The sequence below is a fragment of the Anser brachyrhynchus genome (genome assembly GCF_964034855.1).
Source record: "Anser brachyrhynchus genome assembly, chromosome: 4".
NCBI lineage: Eukaryota > Metazoa > Chordata > Aves > Anseriformes > Anatidae > Anser > Anser brachyrhynchus.
In genome coordinates, this window is record NC_137698.1 from 30,511,747 (window position 1) to 30,533,404 (window position 21,658).

A 21,658-nucleotide genomic window follows, 5' to 3' on the forward strand; every position below is an offset into this window, starting at 1 on the left:
TTTAAAAGCTCAATATGTAAACAAAGCATTGTTCTGGCTTTTGCTGAGAAATAAAGTGATCCAGCCATTAGAACTTAGACTGTATCCTAAAACTTCTGATTAAGGGTGTACATTAATTCACATTCCATTCCCTCATACATCAGTAGCAGTAGTGGCCTTTTGTAAAAGTTCTTGTAGGTTTGCACTGGAAGCTCTATCACTCGATGCTTTTTAAAAACAGCCTGAACAAAGCTCCAGAGAGGAGCATGAATAAGAGGAAATTAATTCCCGTTCAGAAAGGAATAGACAAGATTACCCAAAAAGGACAGTTTCTCCCTGTCTGGTCTTGATTCAATAAAACTCATCCCCATCAGATCAAGATATTCAAATAGATGCCTGAATTAAATTCCGTTCAACAGATTAACATGGAAGGCGTATGAATACAGTAAATCAGCATCACTATGCACAGGTCTCAATGGCTTTGTAGAACTGCAGCACAATTTTACTCTTTGAAACTAACTTGTATAAAAGATAGGCTATTCTGAAAAACCTTAAGTGGTTTTTATTCTTTATCCTTTTAGACAGAAAATGTATTATTTTAAATAGTACCCAGTGACTCTGAGGTGGGTTGTAGGGAGCTGGGAGAAGGCAGTTTAGAAAATGTGACAAATAATAATAAATGTATTTTAAATGTCAGTGAAAATAAAATCCACCTTAAAGCTGCAACAAAAAGTTCTGCAGCTCATCTGCTTACTGGAAACTTCTGATGATTTTATAAGGAATGGCAAGATCTTTGCAATCACTCAATACAGAAACACTACTGTTAAAACCCTCAGAAACAATGCCTTGGTTCTCTGGACAATCTTAAAGAGTTCACAAGTTATTGTGCACCTCATTTACTGTGAGCATACACAAACAAACGTTACCATTAAACCTGTTTCCCAGAGTAGATGAGTGCACAAACACAGCTGGAGAGATTAATTTGCACACACAAATTTAAAATCCATTTTCCTTTCGTCTTCATGCACATAACTTTGAAACTCACTTTTTGCAAACTGCCATGCCAATAAAACTTAATCACACAATTGTCCATGGAAAGTGAACACAAAAGGAACACCGAAAAATACAATGTAATTTAGAAATGTGAAAAGTCATCCAGCTCTGCTGCTTACCAAAAACTTTAATGATCCATGATCTCTCAGAATTCATGTCCTTACAGGAAAATTTGGATTTTTTCAACAAGTTACTCATTGTTCCTAAAAATGGAGCTGTATTATGTACATTATAAAATGTTTACATTAATGTAGCTAGTTTTTTTGTCCATCAGGTTTAATACTCTTAACACCATTTTTCTAATGCACAGGCAGTTTATTTTTTTTCCCCTACAGTTTTCATCAGCAGTTTATATTCCTCAAGCACCTTTTAAACTTGATACCACACTACTCTTCAGAAAATCTATATCATTCTTTGTGTCATTGCAACTGATACGCATACATACTGTATATAGCCAGCAGTAAATTTCTGCATCTAAGGCTTTTCTCAGGGAATCTGTATATTTCTCAGCAGGCATATTTAGGACCCAATTTTTTCATATTCAAGACTATAGGCCCCAGAGTATAGTATATGCAATTTTATACCTATTTTGTATGTAGAAATATGAAATCGAGATTTATGGATATATGCAGGGAGTTTCACTCTAGCTATTCGTGAATATAATGCTCACGCATCCAGAAACGAATATGCAAAACCTGTCTCCCTTGATGCTGATGGCAGAATTCCTATCGACTCCCACAAGGCCTAGTTTTCACCTGCCATTACTGAGCAGTAGACTATGTTTCTGTCAGTTCAAATTACCAAAACACTGAGGAAGCATCTAATTCTTAAACAACTTATTAACTGCAAGGAGCCCATTGCATCTTTCTGATTGCAAGTTTGAAAAGTTCTCTTTTTATAGCCCTGTTAAGTGTCTCTGGAGCATAAGTGTATTTGCAGCTCAGCATTCTTTTGGCTCCCAGTAAATAAAAACGTACCTGTTAGCTGCTCATGTATACTCAGGGTAATGGGAAGAAATAGACAACTTCTAATATGTCCCAAAGAGCAAGTAGTTACCTGGACTGTCTTCCCAGTACTAATTTTATATGGGTGTTATTCCACTAGTAGTAGAGAAGCAACTAATGATAAATGTTTGCATAAGTCACCTTAGATTTGCGCCATATTATTCCTGTTCAGAAGTACTCTGCTTCTTTAGTCATCAAGTAAGCAGCTACACCAATAAAATGAAACCTGGTATCATGCAAAGAAAAGTTTGAAGCAGAGTCAAATACAAGCCATAGTTCTGACTCTGTTCGTTCCTTTCTGTACTGTAATGAGTGACACTGAGCTCAGACCATTGAGTTCAGCTCCTTGTTACTTTTCTACACTTTGGGGACATTCAAGAGGTATGACCTTCTTTCTAACACCAAATAACAACATTGCCTTTGAGGTTAAATTAGAACCATGTTTTCCTGTCCCTGTTATATGAGTTCCTCTGTACACCCTTAGTTTCATCTTTGATGCCTCTAGTTTTGTATTCTTTATAGTGTCAGACCTTGCTCCGAAAGGACAGTTAACAAATCAAGTTTAAACGACAACATACCTCATTCACAGTCAGGCATTTTGTATCATACTATTATCAAGTTCTTCAAATTCACTTTCTTTACCTTGCAAGTGTACTCCTCTTCACTGATCCTTGACCCACAATACTCTTGAATAGAAAACAATTTTTCTTCCACTTCTGCAAATATTCCTGAAAGAGGGTAAACATTTGAAGAGCATTACTGAACATTCACCTAATCTAATTAATTCATCAGACCTGTGTGGATTAATCTGATTCAGTGCTGTATCATTTCTTTTTAAGAATGGGAAACTCATTCCTACACTAATGATGTACTACAAACATAAGCTAGAAACGAATCACTACAGCATGCACCAGGGAAAGAGTAATGCCTTTATTTGGTCTTATTTAGATCTATGTACTGAGACTAAAAACATCCAAGTACACATTATGCACCTCTCTCTGAACTTCCATTAATTAACACCAAACCTAATAATAATAATAACTATCTTTATTTGTTATGCTATGGGATGAGAAGGAGTTGCTTTGAAATATATGAATGGAGATAGAACAGAAGAGAAATGCACAGCTGAGAGAGAGATAAATGAAAAAGAACAATACAGAAACTGTCACAATACTATATTTTCCATTCTATTGTCATTGAATATGACAAACAATGACACTATTCAGTCATCACATAAACCTTTCCTTATCTTGATTTCCCTGAATCCCACCAATATTAATGCAAAATCCAACATTCAAAATAGCCTCTGGCTTTCATAGTCCGCTGTTCTTTATTAAAAATATTAGTTGTCTTTTGCATAGATGAAGAGATTACTTTAGTTTTAGCTTCACGTGCAATTCCACATACTTTGATCAATATCTTTTCTCCTTTGCTGTCCCAGTTCTCCTTTCTTCTCCATCACCAGCCTTCATTGAGAGGTCAGTCTCTTACTCAACACACCCTTTGGAATTTAGCAGATTCTCCTCCCCTATGTCAGCAAATCCAACAGATTCCTCAAGCCCCGGGACTTTCTTTTCCTCTCTATTTTAGCACATCATGATCAACTGTTTCTCTGTGGGTTTTTTTGTTTGTTTGTTTGTTTGTTTTCCTCTACATGAAGAATCTGCAACTTTCATGTGACATTTCCTCAAGTGGCAATGTTCTTGAGAATTGTTCATTATGTTCATTTTTTGACATCATTTTTCAGTCTTCATACGCTGATTGTAAATATTCAGTAAATTCTTTTCTAGAGCACATACCAGGGAGTGATACCCTTACCTTCATCTACATCTATTTCTGCCAAATAAAATTCAAAGTGCATTTCAAAATATTCCCATTTTCCTTGCATCATGACAAGGCAATTGTACATATGATGACAGGAAATGGCTTTGGTCAGAATTCCATTTTTTTTTTTCTTTTAATTGTTGGATGTACAGAACTCCCAATTTTATTTAATTAGATAGCACTGGATGATCCCCCTGCAAACACAGGATGGATATTTTTTTTCTAAATCTACTTTCCTTAAATCTATGGTAGCATTTGTACCTACAATAGGACTAAAATCTGATGCCCAAATTAAATGCTCTGAGATTATCTATAAACTCCAATGTTTGCCAACATTTTACCAGAAACTTCAGGGAAGTTTTATTTTGTTCTCTAGGACTGGTGGTTTGTTTTGTTGTTTTTTTTGTGTTGTGTGTTTTTTTTTCTTTTCAAAAGTAGCTTCCACTGTTCTTACATATATCACCCAAAGAGGTCAACTCTTTCTACTCTTTTTTTTTTCCTCCACCTTCCCCTTTTTCTTCAGACTATTTCCTGATGTTCTAAACGCTTCCTTTCTAGCTGTGTTCTTCTCTGCTATTGCTGTGCTACTTCTTCTGAAGAAGTGTAAACTGCAAGATCAATGCTCCCTATATTTTTTCCTCAAGCTTCAGATCTCTAGATACCACATATCAGCTTAAGTAAGAAACAAGAGACAAGCGAAGTAAAAAAAAAAAAAAAAAAAAAAAGTAAGGTGAAGAACAAATTTAAAATGGTTTAAGGCCACTCAACAAGAATTTAATTAGAGTATATATCAACATCATGCTTGACATGGTTGGTGCAAAAATGGCAGACAGTGCTGCTTACTTCAGACCATCCTTGATAGATCACATAGAAAGAGACACCAGTAAGATCAATTTTGAAATATTGATTGACTTGGCTTGAAAAATCATCACACACAGTGACTAAGGATTGGATATCCACCTGTACAAGCTTAAGGGTCAGTCTCACAGTGAGATTCCATAAAAATCAGGTCCCCACCATTCTAATTATTTTAGAGAAAAAATATATAAATCCAAGGTTATTTTAAACTCCTTCATTCATATGGTTAAAAATCAGTCGAGACTATTAAATCAATTTAGCAAAGTATTTATTCATTATTCTTCTGTTAATATCAGTTCAACATTTTATCATGTTGTATTTAAAAGCTGTAATCAATATTCTCGTTAACCAATTTCCCTTCATGAATGAGCAGTTTCTGCTAGCAAAAATACTATAAGTCAAAATATTGACAGCTGTAAACAAATTTTGGTCTCAGTAAGAAATTCTGGTCATATTCTGATGGGAATAACTACTAAGCAAATACATTTGATTTATGTTTTTATTTATACCTTGGCAGTACGATTCACTTAGGGTAATTTAGCTGACCAAGAATGTTACTACTAAGTAAGGTATGGTTGTCAGATTTAGAAAACAATTAGGGGTATATTCCTAGCTCCTTTCCCTTTTATTGTGACTGTTTTGGTATCTCCACCACACTACAGACACTACAGAGACATTGAGATTAAATCACAGTACATTAAAAAAAAAAAAAACAACCCTCTGTGACATACTTCACTGGGATGCAATTAAAAAGTGTTTTCTATTTTTAAAGTGGATTCCTTTTCATTGAAAAAAATGCTTGCTTCACCAATGAGTAATGTTATCACCAGCAACAAGGAAAGAGTTGTGTTCTACCAGACCAAGGAGAACAGGAAAGAGAGGTCATGCTCTGAGACAATTATTTCAATCATCACACACAGTTACTTGTCTCTTTCATCCCCTCTCACTTTCTCTTTCCACAGAAAATTGCAACCTACTAATGCGATGACTGAAATTGGTCAGCAAACTCCTGGGAGTGAGAAAGAGGATTTATGTAGAATGTAGAATAGCAGTGATTGCATTAGAGCCAGATGAGTAAAGGATTTGTAGTATTCATTTATTTTTCTTAGCTATGTGAATTTAGAATCAAATAATATTTTTGATTTTCTTCATGTTGAGGGATTGCTACATTCTGAGAACTTATTAAAATGGGAAGGATAGAGAGAAAAGGCAAAACAAAATGTAGAGTTTTTGCACAACTCTACATTTTTATTATTTTCCACATCTTTCTAAATAGCTGCATTTTGATTAAAAAAATAATAAAAAAAAGGAAGACTTCTTATTTTGAAAATGTAACATAGCCTCTGTAACAGGCTGTGCAACAGGCAGCCGACCAGAAAATGCCCAGTTCTCTATGAACACACGTGGTGTTGCTCTCCAGCTGCTGCGTCTCCTCATTTCTTCACTGCATCCCCTTCGCTCCCCCAGCCTCCTGCCTCTGCCACAGGCTCCAGGTGCCAAGGGCAGTTCAGAGCATCGCCTGCACTGAGTGACCAGCACACACACCTGGCTGGCTGGCTCCTGCATCTCTCAGCTGATTGACATTGCTGCCACCGCAGAATTGACACTGATTTGGATCTCACTCACCTATCCAGCCACCAATTTAGAGAAGCTTGAAGACATTTCATACCTTTGAGATCTCTATTGTCCGTCAATGTGGCAATGAGTTCAAAAAGGATTAGTGAAAAACTGACAGCAGCACAGCATGTAAGCCTCATTTCTTAAGAAGCCGAGCTGACACTTGTGCATTCAGTTATTCATCAGTGAAACTCCAGGAAATAATACAAAACTCTGAAGCTTCATACAGCAAAGAAAACAGAAGTAGTTACAGAGGTTCCTGAATTTCTAAGTTTAACTAAAATGAAGATGGGAATTCAAATTATCAAAAACATTGAATCTATACAGGAAGAGAAGTGTTGTGAACCTAGGTAAGATATGATGTTTTAGTTGCACAAAGCTAATAGACTGAATTAAAGTGAAAAATGGAGGTTAATGCGAACTAGTAGAGTAGCAACTGTAGCCCCATAATAAAATTAAAGTGCCTAGAATTAAGGTATTATCTCCTGTGTAATTGTACATCTGCGCTGCATGATCACGCATCCTAAAAAATGTGATTATCAGCCACCTGAGCAATAGGTATTTTGTCAATTCTGCACCAGTCCAGTAAGCACAAGTGCTAGGAGCAGCAAAATTAGGAAGATGCAATAAAATGAAATGGACTTAACAGAACAAATGGTTACCAGAATTACTGAACCTATTATTCACCTTACTAAATACTACAGCAGAGTACCATGCATTGCATTATCTTTCTGTAACTACAATTCTCTATCCACATCAAAAAATATTTTGACCTAGAACACAGTATATGATTGTACGCTAGAATTTATGTTTCTAATCACAGTGACCACCTGTGATTAAGATGTCCAAATTAGGCATTTACGGGACAAAACAAAAGGCAATCTTTCCACCTTGAAATGAGTAGGATGATGTACAAAACAGAGAAAAAAGATATTTGAGTGCCCTTGGAATTATCAAGAATGCTGAGTATTTTCATACTCTTTTGATGCAGTGCTGAGAGGAAAATTTCAATGGGGAATTCTACAGCTGCATCTGCCAGTATTTCAGAAAGTAAATGAGTCAGGCAGTAACAGCTAATTCTTTAAGTCTGCCTTTCATATCCCTGCATGAATGGTTTAGAGACTATTAAGGGCTTCATGAAGAATTTTTTTCTCCCCATCATCATGGTTTCAAACATTAACATTTTTCATTTAAGCCCAAAGAAGTAAACAAGGAAACACGTGCATCAGTGTTAAGATCAAAACTGCAGACTCTTCCAGAAGCAGTATTCTAGCCTAGGCCCATCATTTTCTCTTCAGATGTCTTAATTTGAAACCTATTTCTGATAGAGCCTTTGAGAACAACACTGCTTCCTCACTGCTGACACAATTACTCTTCAGATTGCTGCTAACATATTCACCAAGAGAAAACTGTGTTAGGTTTGAAACAACCCCTCATTTACAGGTCTGTATTAACCTTTAAATTGCTATTACAGTACTGCAAAATTCCCTCTGTGCTAAATAGAAGTAGTAGTGCTCTAGTTAAACTAATTTTTTCAAGTTCTCTGCCCGCAAGCATTTGTTTTATTTAGAAGCTTCTGCATTCCCTGCTGTTTAACAAGCAGCCACAACTGAGCAGCTCTCTCACCTTCTCCTTTATTCCTGCTGTGTAAACTAAGCAAAATACTGAGGGTTATTTTATCTAAAGTATGACCTGGATTTGTTAAGTCAAGCAGAGCAAGAATCAGCTGATCTAACACATACAGCAAGAGTTTCATTTATATCCCCATAAAACCCAGTGAAATCAGTGGTGGGGTCTAGAAGAGAAATAGGGGAGGGCCAGGTAAGTTATTTCCTGTACTAAACTATATTAATGCTAATATGGTGAAGAATTTAAAACCCACCTTAACACTCAAAAGTCAGGAAATGCAAAGTTACGGTCCCCACAAGCACCATAACTCATGTTCTTGTCCACATGCATTATTTTGTATTGCATCCTGTTAAATTTATAGGAACCATGTGGATTGTTATAGTTGTTCTGTAAAGTATTACTTCAAAATTCTTGACTGGAGAACATGAGGTCAAACTAGAAAAATCCCTCAGTGAATTACACAGCCACAAGCCTGAGCCTACCTGGTCTCTGCAAACAAGCAGAATTGTATGTAAAACCTGGAATTCCTTTGTTGGAGCTCGACTATACCATAAATGATATCACATCTAACTACCATAATGCCCTCTAAGTGTCAGCACTCCACAGACAAAAATATTCATCTATATATGTATAGTCTGAAGTGCATCAGCTGGACAGGAGTTACCCAGGAGACAAGGTATGAAAAGACAAGCTCTTAAACTTCTCTGTGTTGATATGTCATAAAAGCTGAAAAATTGCAGATTTCCACTGCAAGGGAAAGTGAGCAGTGAAAAACTAGATCTCCAGTCTTTGACAGGACTGGAAAGGATACCAAAAAAAGGAACTTATCTGAAAACCTTTAACCATCATTACACCTATAGTTCCATATAGGTGATCTCTTTTGAAGTGCATTTAGCTCTCAAGTGTGCTAAGTTCATGAAGTTCCGTGTGACTTCTTAAGTAAAAAAAATGTTTTACTGAATTTTACAACATATAGTCTGTTCACTTATTTGAAATTTAAATTAAGTGACTTGTCAGTAAGCTGAGGATACAACTTAGATTTCTAGTCATGGCCAAATATCTCAAAGTTGTGCCACACCAATTTTTATTTTCTCCATCTTGGTTGGCAACTGTTGGTTTCCAGATGTCATTGACTTATGTTAACATACTTCACAAACCACGGAATTGAGGAGTTTCTTTATAAATGCATTTGTTACCTGCCAAATATCTATGTTTAATTCTATGTTTAAAGTCATTCGCAGGAGAGAGAGATTAACATGAATGGTTTATATTGTTTTAAGATGCTTTTTAAGTACATTCTGACATAACTAGAATACCTAACAAGAGTAACACTAATCTCATGTTAAAGCTTGTATAGCCACAAGCATTTAAAATCATTGTTCTCATGCTGACACAAAAAAAAAAAAAAAAAGATATTGCAAATTACAGGACTTTTTGCTAGATTAAACACACTTCTAATCCTGCTCCTCTTAGCTCAGCTGTTGCTTCAAGGAATGTCTCAGGAGGGAGGAGACATTTATTCCTACCAGTCATTCTGCCACAGCATTTGGTAATGCCCCAAATTTAAGGCATGTGGCACAGATTGTCCATTTTACACATCTTGACAGGAGACTATTGTAACATGGGAAGGTGTTCTGTCCAGAATGCCGGCACCACAATAGAAAAAGATTTGCTTCAAAAGGTTCTCTCCACGTGCAAGATGGAGAGAACCTTCCTCATTCCTGCTGAAAGGGATCAGCTACTGAAGAACCTCTGGCTCTCCTTCATGGTTTTCAGCAGTGCATTTCTAGTCCTTGTTACAGCACAGAGAAGTCTGGAAACCATAAATGTTCAAGTTCCACTAACAGAATGCAAATTTAACAAACCTAATATGTGCATTTCACAACTTGGGTGTTTGATTTGTGAGGCTGGAGCTCCTGAGTTCGCAATAGTTCACAATGTTATGAAATACTAATATTTTACCATGTGCTTGTCAGCAGTCAGAAAAGAGAATGACTTGTTTAAAATAGCACCAATTGCCTGTCAGCTCTGAAAAGAGAAAGGACAGAGCTGCCTCTGGCATTCAAAACCTGGACAGAAAGCCTCCAGCAGGCAATGCAGGTGTAATCCTGCTACCAGCAAACAGCTTACTCTCTAGCTCACCCCTCAGAAATAACTTCAGTCCCAAAACAGCCTCTCTCTTCTAGATCAGAAACAACCCCTAAGGTCAGAAGCAGGATTTTGTCCTCAGCTGTGTATGTCTGCAATGACTGGAATATTTTGAGCAACCCCTGCTTCTGTGCTGTGGTCTCCAGCTTCCCTTACCAGACTGGTACATGAAGCAGCCAGGCCAGCCCTGGGGCTCAGTGACCTTCAGATGACTTGACCAAACCCCAGACTCCTGACTTTGGCCTGAGAGCAGAAGAAGAGTTCTTTCCTCTGATAAACACAGAAGAGGGGAGAGGAGTGCTTCAGTATGAACCATCTAAAGCATCATTTTTCTCTGCTGTCAATATAAGGAAGACATACCATTAATAATATCCCAAGTGTCCTGAGGCAAAGTCATGAACTCTGGAATGGAAGAAATGGAAAAAAAAAAAAAAAAAAAAAAAAAAAAACATTGATCAGAGGGAGGAGGGAGACAGTTTAAGTGACATAGATATGGTGAAAGAAGCCCAATTTATGTATTACCTTAGCAGTCTACACACGTAGCTTGTTATCAGAGGAAACAACCTGATTTTCTGGAGGCGGTGCCTGCCTAGAATTATTTAAAGCATGAGAAAATTGTGTGTATTCAGCAACTCTGAAAATCAGTCTGGTAAATTACCCACAGTCATCTAGAGAAAGTAAATTTTAGAGACCAAGTTCAAAAACTTCTGTGAAATATGACAGTGCATCACAGAAGCCACAGAACAAGCAAGCAGGCAGAGTCAGAAACATTTCTGGCACCCCCATTCTGTAAGTCTCCCTGTAAGCACTAGACATCACTGCTTCTGCAGTACCATAGGAACATAAGGCTGCTTAAAGTGAGAGACAAATATGAACCTCTAGGCTAACAGATGTCTCTTACAATTGATACCCATGCATGTAAAATAATCCAGATTAAAAAAAAAAAAGTTTTACAGGCTAAGAACTAGCAAATAAAAGGAAGAAAAAAGAAATTGCTAACTATATTTCTATACAGTGTGAAAATAAAAAATAAATAAACACATTCATATACTGGTTATTGGTTATAAAAGATGCAAAGAACACTGGGAATGAAGCAAAAAAACATTTTCCAAGTAAAATTGAATGGAAATCTGGGGATCCCTCAGTAAGTCGATGTCTTTAAGAGATTTTACTCAAATCCTGAATGTACAAAAACCAGCCTGAATTTGCAAGAGGAAGGATTTGATTAGAGATGGATAATGCCCTGAAACTTCAGAAAAAGTATAAAACTGGTAAACAACTGTGCTTAAGATTTTCCTGTTGCATTTGACTCTATACTTCGGTTTAGACTAACAAAGAATGCAAGGAAAGCTCATACTTTTGATGCGAAAGTGTGTTGCAGGAGAGGGGGATTAATTTTATAACTCAGATATATATCTTCTGCCACTCAGCCTGGAGTGTAAGACTTACCCAGTCACTCCCATTCACTTTTAGAAGAAATTTCATCCACATTTATCCATCTCTCCCTGTGAAGTTGGAATAATACTGGCTTGACTGGGACAGTCGCAGTGCAAAGTACCCCACCATCTTCAGAAAAGGTACGAGACATCCTTTTGGACCACATTTTGACTGGAATGTAGGATTTCCTCTGTCTCCCTCCTCAAGCCATGTCCTCAACAACTTACCCATTTCCATTGCCACCTTAGAAAAGTAGGAGATAGCGCCACATGTGAATGGTTCTCACACACTTGAAATTATTTTTAAGCAAGTCAGTCACCTCAGTTGTGTTTCTTTTGTCAGCCTTGTCTATGAACTTATTCTCTATTTGTCTGTCCGCATATGGTGCATGCCCTGCCTCATTGTACTGAGGCTCCACTGAGAGCAAAGCCTCTAGGCACTACTACAGTGCATCCGACAACAAACTCAGCAGGATACTAATAGGCTGCCTTCATTAACCTTTGTTGAGCGAACTGTGTTCCATCATATTTGCACTTTGCACATTTGTGATGTCTCAGAGATTCATAAGGGGAATTTTAATGGCAACAGAGCCTATACACTAAATTGCCTGTCCACTGAAAAGAAAGAACCTTTGTAGGTGACAGACTTTTTTATTTTTCCTCTCATCAAAGCAGTGGCAGCAGTTGAGAGGGCAAACAGAACAGAGGACTGGATCAATAGAGGAACTTCACAGAGGATAACTAATATAGGGAAATGGCTACAGAAGATGCATCCACTAGGTATTCAAAATAAGGAGACAGGTTCTGAGAGAAACAGCCATCAGATAGCATCAGCACTAGCTGGTGAGGCAGGGGCAGTCCAGTGCAACACATTTCTTCCCCAAAACATTCCCATTACCACTCCAAAGACACCACAGAAACCAGAGTCAGAAAGCTGAGCTGCAGAATGACTCTGACAGAGCTAACTTTTGAGGGTAAACAGCCTTTGCTGCCTTTGAATTACTTGTGTAAACTCCATAAAATATTTAAGACTGACTTTTCAACTTACTGCTCTCACAGATCGAACAACTGAAATTCAAAGTAATGTTTAAGCTGTGCAGAGGATGATGACTGAACAACTTAAAATTTTATATATCTTTTATGTACAAAGCCTAAAATATCTCTTCCTGACTTTCTTAAGCAAATCTCCTACAAACGTTAATCTTTAGTTTCTCACCTTCTCAGCATGATAATGAAACATCTGCAGGTTAGATGTAATGTAAATTAATGACTTGCATTTGATTAGTTTGATCCAAAGGTACGAAAAACAAGAGTTATGAAACTAATAGTTTGAAGACATAGAAAATAGTAGAGAGAGTTACAGCTGAATGAGCATAAAAGCAAATTAGAGATTGCCATGTGAATAGAAATGAGAAAGATTTTCAGAGACATCAAAAACATGTCCTGTAGGTCTCACAACATTATGATTTATTAGTGTTAGCTTATATTAAAAAAAAAAAAAAAGGACAACAGAACAAACGTTGATGTTGCTGCTTTATATTAGTCAATGGGTACCTTTCTAGCTGACATTTCAAGGAAACTCAATAACTTCTCTTAGCTGGAAGAAGTGCCCTTGCCTCAGACCATGAGGAAAATTAAACCATAATTCTCTGTCTTTCAGTTTAATCAAAGTCTGCAGAAGAAGCCTAACTGTACTGTACAAGTAGGGGAGGAACGGTGAAAACACAAAAACTCAGCAACAACCAGGCAACATCCAGCTTCTGTGTTTCCTATTTACATGTTGCTGAAACAAAGATTCAAAGCACTAACAATTCATGTCATGTTCCTGCACTGATTGCCACACCTTGTTAAATTGCAACTTATCTTCATGAGTACTCTTCAAAGCAAGAGAAAAAGCTTCATAGTTCATCAATAAACATGAAAGAGTAGTCTTACAGAAATTTAGCCACAACACATTCAATTATTTCAGTGGAATCAAAAGCAAGTCTTCACATTACCCTTTAAGAATGAAGTAAAATAAGGGGAAAACCTCTGTGAAGGGTCAAATGTTTGAAAAGCCTTGCTCTACAGCATGGTGAGGAAACTAAAAAGGTCAAGAAAAAAGGTACAGTCTTTAGGTGGGTGTTTCTATAATTTTTGTACATTAAGTGAATAGTTAGGAAGAATTAGTTTCATAGAACTGTACAATTGAGGAAAAAAATATGATACCTGCTGTTAATTACAGTTCTCCATAGATGAAAAAGATTATGATCATTTGTAACCAGTGATCTGGAATGTTGCTTCTCTTTCTTTTCAAAGACTCAGACAGGAATATTTAAGATCCAAATTACCACTTGGATGATACTTGGTGTTTATTAGCCCCCCACCCCCACCCCACCCGCTGCTAAAATGGATTCATTAATATTTAATCTAAAAACAATTAATGCAGGATGTGAAAGGTTAGGTTTGAAATAAGGTGTGATACAAAGGGGATGGCAGGCACCCTGATGAGCAGCAGATTGGCTCTGATCTTTCGCAAGCCAAGCGAGATGTTGTTGTTCTGCTATGGATGAAAGGGCTCATTATCCCAAAGATAATTGCCCAGATGCCACACCAGTGAGGTCACACGAAACACGGCTGTGGCTGCTGAACCAGTATTGCAGCTAATTAACAGTAAAGGCTGCAGGCAGCCATTTTGTCCAGACCTCTCCTTAGATGCATAGCTTTCCCATCCCGTTAAAGTTAACCATTTGCCCACCCTGGTTTTGCTGCTGAATGAAAACATACTCTCACCTGTCAGAAGAGCAAACACTTCAGTATTATTTTTACAGCATTAAAATCCATCCTTTTGAACACCTTACTTATTTCAAAGGAGCATCAGTCATTTACGTCACAATGTCACACAGATTTGGGACCTCTTTTTGTTTAAAGCAGAAAAAGGATGCATCAGAAATTAAGAGTACAACTTAAGTTCTCAAAAGAGCTAACTAATAGGAAGCACGAAATAGCATTTTGACTTTTCATGACGACTATTTTTTCTGCTGTTTCTCATTCTGGATTATATGCCCTACTTAAGATGAAAGCATGAACTGAGACCTATTACTTCTGGTGCCTTCAGAGACCAATCTATTTTTTTGCCATACCTACTTAGAGGAGCAGTTTAGTCAATAACGCTGCAGTAAATTCTATACTTGAAAACTTCTGAGCCTCTACAGAATCCCTCTTGCTTTTAATGGGCATTTCACATGAGTGCACACAGCCATCCAAGCGGAGTTTACTGAAGTATCTGAGGACTTGCCATGACAACAGTAGGCACACCAAAAAAGTAGTTTTTCAACAGTCTTTTTCAGATCCTATAATTTCTTCCAGTTTCTTTTGACTGGCATCTGGTATGTTGTTATTGCTTTGAAAAGCAACGATCGAAACTTGATAGTTACACATTTGTGCAACAAAACTGACGAGTTTCAGCTCTTTGCCCTTGTGAATTCACATCAAGTCTGGTATATATTTATAGCTAAGAAGTATTTAATGCCATAAAAAGTCTGTGTTTTAAGGCTGCAAAAAATGCCAGTTTCCCTTTTGAAGATCGGTCACATTCAATCAGAACAGTCAGAATAATTTTCTAGGAGAAAGTAAGTCATTCTCTTTAGAGTTAAATAAATTGTTTTGGATCTACTTTTTTTTTTTTTTTTTTGCCAAGGGGAAAAAATTTGGTTTTGAGTTCTTTTTGACCCATACACATTTTTTTTTATTTTATTACTACTATTACAATAGCTAAAAAAAAAAAAAAAAAGTTTTCTCAATCCCACAACTGTTGGTTTATTCTCTGAACCATTTAACGGGAGATCTTCCCCAAGATTTCTGTAGAAAATGATGCCATTCCTACACAAGACACATGCAAAAGCCTGAACAGCCTCCAATGTTGAGAAGCCTGCTTTCATCTGACATCCAGCTTTGCCTGGCGTTACTCTTGCCTGCCACCTGCAGTGTTTTGCCACTGCAGCTTCTGAAGTATTTGTCTCATTTCAGAGGGCTGGTGCTCTGCATAGCCTCATGCAAGATTTATTTTTGTCGTAGTCATCAAGGCTAAGGTTAAATAAGGTCACGGGTTTTTTGTTTATTTGTTTCCCAGCAGCTTCTTTCCAAAAACCTTTTTGTCAGGTTTGTTTGATTTATCATAAATGTATTATCAATGAGGCCATGTTTGCCTAACTTTAAAATTTGGGCATGCACTTAAATATATTATACATACATATCTATGCACATATATGTGAGGGAGAGCCACTTTGGATACTCTTTACAGCGTTCTGCCAGGTTTTTCTGACCATATGAAGACACATCCTTTTTCGAGGTTTGGAAAAAATAGTCAACGGCAGGCAGTATAAATAGTTAGTGATAGCAGAGCAAAATAAAAAGAAATCCAAGAATGAATCTCTGGGGAACCATAACAGCTGTCACAGAATGGCTGCAAATAGGTAAAACCTACACTGGAAAAAAGATATAGGGATTATTTTTTCAAGGTATGCAAGAGGATTCCATACAACGTAAATCTGCTCTGAGAGAACTTGCAAAGATTAACTTTTTTTGAATATATGGTAGGTAATAGGGGCTTTTTCTGGCATGTAAAAACCATAAAAAATATAGCTTTCAAATAAACCCTTAACTGTAAAATTATTGTCTTCTTTCACATACATATATGTTTATGCCTATGCTTTTACCACAACTCAAAGAATGATTAATTAGCAGAGCACACCCTGTGAGAAAGTAAAGAAACTGTTAGGCAAATACAAGATTCATTCAGGCTCAGCCCTTGTCACAGTCTTGAGATCCACTACAACATTAAAATTATTCTCTACATCTGAGATTTAGTGAGTTTAGAGATTTTAACTTGGAACAGAGAAGAGATAGAGGAAGAAAACAGACAACTTGACATAGAAGACACTATGCTGACTTAAATTACACTTTTAAAATGCTGCCAGATTCTGTGCTTTCCAGTCTAACCTATTAAATAATTTCTACTAAGAATCAAATTTATTCATAAATAGTTCCAGAGTGCAAAATGTCTCATTCAAAAAGGTGTGATTCTCTTGAAAAGTCTGCTTTTAAAAAAATCATTTATATTTTCTTATGGAAGCATTCAAAATGTTTTAACCATTGAAGCAGGCATCTGAAAAGAAATCCAGTTTGGGTTTAGAGATATGAGAATATTGCTTTAGTTAAGTTCCAGGTTTTGCATGTTTTCATGACATTATGCATGACACTACACAACCATAATATTCTGTTATGGTGTCATAACAGAAAAAAAATCAAAGCAACCTGGTAACAGATCAGCAGGAACACAGGAAACGAAAAGACTTTGCAGCATACATACATAAGTAACACATATTGAAAATTGAAAATGGAGTCCTAGAATTTGCTTGAAAACAGGAATAAACATTATGTAGATGTCTCAGTCCATTGTATAGGTATAGAACTTCCAAAGAAGGCAAGCAAGGAAAAGGAGAGATTTTCAGTTTAGTATTAATGGGTCTTTAGTAGCAGATAGTTAAACTGGACAGAGCAGCAAGATGGAGCTAAAGGGAAATATTTTTAATAGGAAATTTGAAGTGAATCATTCTTTGAGCAGTAACAGAAATGAAAGTCACAGTGACCTGATGCTTGGAGACTAAATGCTGCTATCCAAGTTTATCAAGCACAGTATGTGCACATTTTTGAACACTGGAGAACAATAAAGATCTGAAAAAAGCAATATTTAAAAAAAGAACACAACACCAAGCACATGCTTGACATTCTCATCTTCTAGTCACAGTTTTGCCTGCAATACAGATACTTCTGTTTTTGACAAGTCACCTTTTAGCACCGTGATGGCTGAAATTTAGGGCTTCTGCAGATGGTGAGATAGACGCTGCCTTTGAAATAACTTACTTTAACTAAATTTCTTAAACTACATCGACCAACACAACATACACAACTATTACCTGTCCCTTCTGAAGGTGAATGAGGCTGTATAAACTAGAAAGACATCTTTCAAGTTTCGCACACTACCTTGGGACACCTGTTTTGAATACATATGTGTAAGTTTCATAAAGTTGGCCTACTAATAAGTAAATAAAGAGGCATTCTGTTCCCTCCCAACAGTATAAATATCAATTTGACATTTCTGTCTGTTATGTTTGGGATTATTAATTCTCTCTTTCTCTAGGCTGCAAAATCGGACATGTGGCTACCTGGTTGAAGTACATAAATAACACCCGGAGCAAATGCTGCAAACAGTACTGAAACACAGTCTTGGATGTCTGAGGTATAAAAGTCTGCTGCAACGTCTGGATTTAAGTTTTAGATTAACTTTAGTAAAGATAGTATCATAGAGCAGGCTGTTTGCTGCACAAAAACAGTAGCTAGAATCTGAAAATGTAAGAAATTACACTGACTTGTAGGCTGAAACAAACTTCAAGGGACTATCTAACTAGTACAGCACAATTGTGGGAAGGAAAGCCACTTTGTAGTCCTGCTTGGCTGGTTGGGAGGCAAACTGAACAACTGTATGTGTATATTTATTTTTAGAGACACATATTGGGTGAAATCAGTGCCAAATGGAAGCTCACAGAAATTTGTAAGTAATGATGTGTGTTACTAATTTTACTGTGTGCTTCTTTCAGTATTGTTTCTGTTTAGTAGGGTTGTATAAAGTCACAAGGTGTTACAAAACTATTTTGAACTTAGTACATCAGGCTGTTCAGGAAAGATAACAGCTAGATCAAAAAAAAAAAAGAGTGAAAGTTTAGAATCAAAGTTGAACAACTGCTAGTATAATGGTGAGCATAATGGCAAGCCACCAGAGCACTCTGGGTCCAAGTGCTAAGGAAGCAACCAGAGCTTACCACACATTCTCTATAAATTGAATAGTAGGATAATAAGAGGCTCTGATTGCAATTGTGCATATTTGGACTATGATAAAGATAATTTTTTCCTTTTTTTTTTTTTGTAGAGCATAACAAATATTCTTTCAAATATTTCTGAAATTCAGTCCCTCTCTGTCCTCTCAAAGTCATACAGCAAACCATTTCCCACCCTTCTCCTCCACCTTTGCCATACGTGTGGTGACCTGCCTCTCCCACCTTGCTTACAGAGCCAGCCAGATCTGCAGAACATTTTACTTGACAGCAGTGAGACTCAGTGTACGCCATCCATTCTTAAAATAATAAGAAAAATTAATTAGCTTTGGCTCAAGACAGCAATGTCTCTGAAGGTATCAGAACTTCACAGAACTGGAGTGTTCTGAAATACTCTAGAGGAGGAATAAACCAATCTGGAAATACTATAGAGGAGCAATAAACCACACTGAGCAATTTTCTGAGTTTCCTCAGACACTGTTAATATTGTGGGGGAAGGTGGAAGGGGATGAAATTGCATCTCTGTTTCTAAGCTGCTTCCATGGTGTCCTGAGACTACTGTGACAATTTGGTTCCAGGATACCCGTTTCTCAGTAAGAAATTGATGTATTTCTCTCTCAACACGTTTGACAGGTATGCACACTTATATAGAATAAAGGCCCTGGAGAGATTAAAAAGTCAGGAAACATGAACTACTAGGGAAATCAAGTACATTTCCATCCTCTGTTTTAACTAAATCCCTACCACTCTAAATAAGTAAACAAACAAACAAGCTCTCCCACTTTTCCAAAGCACTGAAAATAGCAATCGGGTCATCTTTCCCAATTCCAAGAATGCTGAGGTTTCTGAAGTAATTCACAAGTAAGCCCTCCCTCTGTCCCTACAGAGTATAGTTCTTTCAACGCAACAGCAGAAGACAACATGGTACACCTTTATCAGACTGGGAAGCTTCCAGGTCTTTCCAAAACCATTTTGTGATTCATTTTTATGAAAACCTCATTATGGAAATTGAAGCCAGGCTACCTTCTTTTACTGATGGCTCAGGGAAGAGAAAAGAATAGCAAAATTGGTGCTTTGCTATCTCCCCACACAACTCTAGTCAAGTTCACTTACTGGTGTCTGGTTCTTCCACTACCAGTAACATTCACTACAATCTCTGAACCAACATGTGCAAATCCTTGCTTCGGTCACCAGTGATAATGCAATCCATGAGACAAAATGCAGCAGTCTTGTGGTGGTCTTGCCTGCCTCTGACTGCCCTACTTTGAATTTCCAGAAACTCCTCTTTCTGCCATGCTCAATTCAGAACAGCACAGTGTGCTGCTGTTCTCACTAGCCAGAAGAGAGGGAGGTCTAAGAAGGCTGCATGTGGCACCGTGCAAACATTGACTGTTATATTTACAGCCTAATTAGAAAGAGGAAGAGAGCATCACCCACTAAAATGAAATTACAGTCTTTCCACCTGTGCAAGTGCCTACTGCCCAGAGTATGCTCCACTGCATGAATCACATTTTGCCCTTCCTTTTTTTGCTGCTAACAACTCTGATTAAAATCCCTTTCCAGTTCTTCACTCTTCCTCCAAATCAAAGTCATCACATAATAACCTACGCAAATGATACCACCACAATGTCACTATTTTTTCTTCAAAGTTATTTGCCCATTTCATTCCAAGTAGTTTCACAGTAATGGAAACGCCATTCAGAGATGAATAACTTAATCCTTTCTCTTAATGGCCTTCCCTATCTCTTCTGTTTGATTTGGTGTCTTTGCTGGCTCAGTATCTGTTTACTGATATTTCTGGAAGCTTATTTTCTAAAATATTTGTACAGTGGCTAGGCAAACTTATGAATATGCTCTTATAACTGCTTTCATTTTAACAGGAGCGCTGCAAAGAAGATGCTGGTTTAAGTCATTACAGCCTGTCAACAAAGATCAGTTAGCTTTGACTCTTCAGGTAATTACCCAACTTGAATAACTATAATGTAAAATATATAGAGAAATAAATGGAATTAACAGCACAGTGCAGATACTGATTTTCTCTAGGTCTATACCAATAAGTATACAGAACAATGAGATTAGTTTATTTGAAAGAAGACTGTCCAATTGCATTGTTTAAAATATAGTAAGTATATTGCAAGTTATTGGACAGCCTCATCTAAATCACATTAAGCCTTTATATAGAATCATTATTATGTTGGAATTTCGTCTTCCCTAAAGAGGACTAACTGGCATAATATATCTATTAGTTGCATACGCATCTGTGTTATGCACACAGTAGATTTTAGAAATCCAAGGGAAGCAGAGATCAGCTGCATTTGGTGTCAGACTTCTAACACATCAACATTATTCAATGCAAGTAGTCACACAACAGTCAGCAGCTAATTCCAGAAACTTTTAAGGGGACAGTTCATCATGTCTTAACTTTCCATGCAAATATAGTAATTCATTGCCAGCTAATATGCAATTCAACAACACAAATATGTATATCTATACATATATATATATATATATGTATATACACACACACACACATAAACTTAATAGCAATGTTTAAGGTATCTCTGTGAATCCTGTCATTTTCTTGTGACCTCTCCATCACATGAGCATCATAGTTATCAGGTGACAATTTATCTTACAAACTGCTCTGCATGTTGCCTATCCCTTGGTCAAGCCAGCTAATTTGGATACCGTGTCTTGCTTCCTTCTGGAGTCTGTAGAAACTGTAACTCTAGAATACGTGACAACCTCATCCAATCCCACAGCCACCTCTCAAGACTCTCTTGCTGTTTACAGCTTTTGTTTTCTATTGCCAGTACTTCCAGTCTTATTGTTATTGAGCATAGCTCCAAGGATCTCAAAGCATACTGTTTTGGTTAGATTTGCCTTAATTGCCTCCATATGCATTCACAACTGTATGTGACTGAGAAAATGTGGGTTTGTTGCTGTTTTGGTTTGATTTTTTTCTTTGTTGGTTGGTTGCTTTATTTTTGTGCTTTTTAATTATGGAGAGTTTTTTTTTTAGTTGTTTTCAATTCCCATTTGAACAAAACGTCAATGGTAACAAACCAGAGTTCACTGTCTCCATTATGTAATTTAGTCAAACAAAGAGAGCACATTCTGAACCTACAAAATATTCCAGTAGGCACTCTGCTGTTTTGCCTTTCCTCTTCCACCAAGTCATAGAATCACAGAATCGTCTAGGTTGGAAGAGACCTCCAAGATCATCTAGTCCAACCTC

The 21,658-nt window shown here is 37.0% G+C and overlaps 1 protein-coding gene across 5 annotated transcripts in view; it reads right to left on the bottom strand.

Moving 5' to 3' along the window:
- Positions 1–13,909, bottom strand: part of LOC308194777 (uncharacterized protein) — a 187,648-nt gene extending 173,739 nt beyond the window's left edge. For 4 of the 5 annotated variants that reach the window (XR_013950863.1, XR_013950864.1, XR_013950865.1 and 1 more), the window contains exons 1-2: positions 13,757–13,909; positions 2,679–2,764 (exon numbers count right to left, since the gene is read on the bottom strand). Coding sequence is in view for 1 of the 5 variants with exons in the window: in XM_080591092.1 (XP_080447218.1) it covers positions 2,679–2,764; positions 10,269–10,382; positions 10,473–10,509 (237 nt within the window). In the remaining 4 variants the exon portion in view is untranslated. Of the gene's footprint in view, positions 1–2,678; positions 2,765–10,268; positions 10,383–10,472; positions 10,515–10,634; positions 10,702–13,756 lie in introns of all 5 variants that reach the window. The other variant, XM_080591092.1, reaches the window with a different exon arrangement.
- Between the last annotated feature and the right edge of the window lie 7,749 nt (positions 13,910–21,658).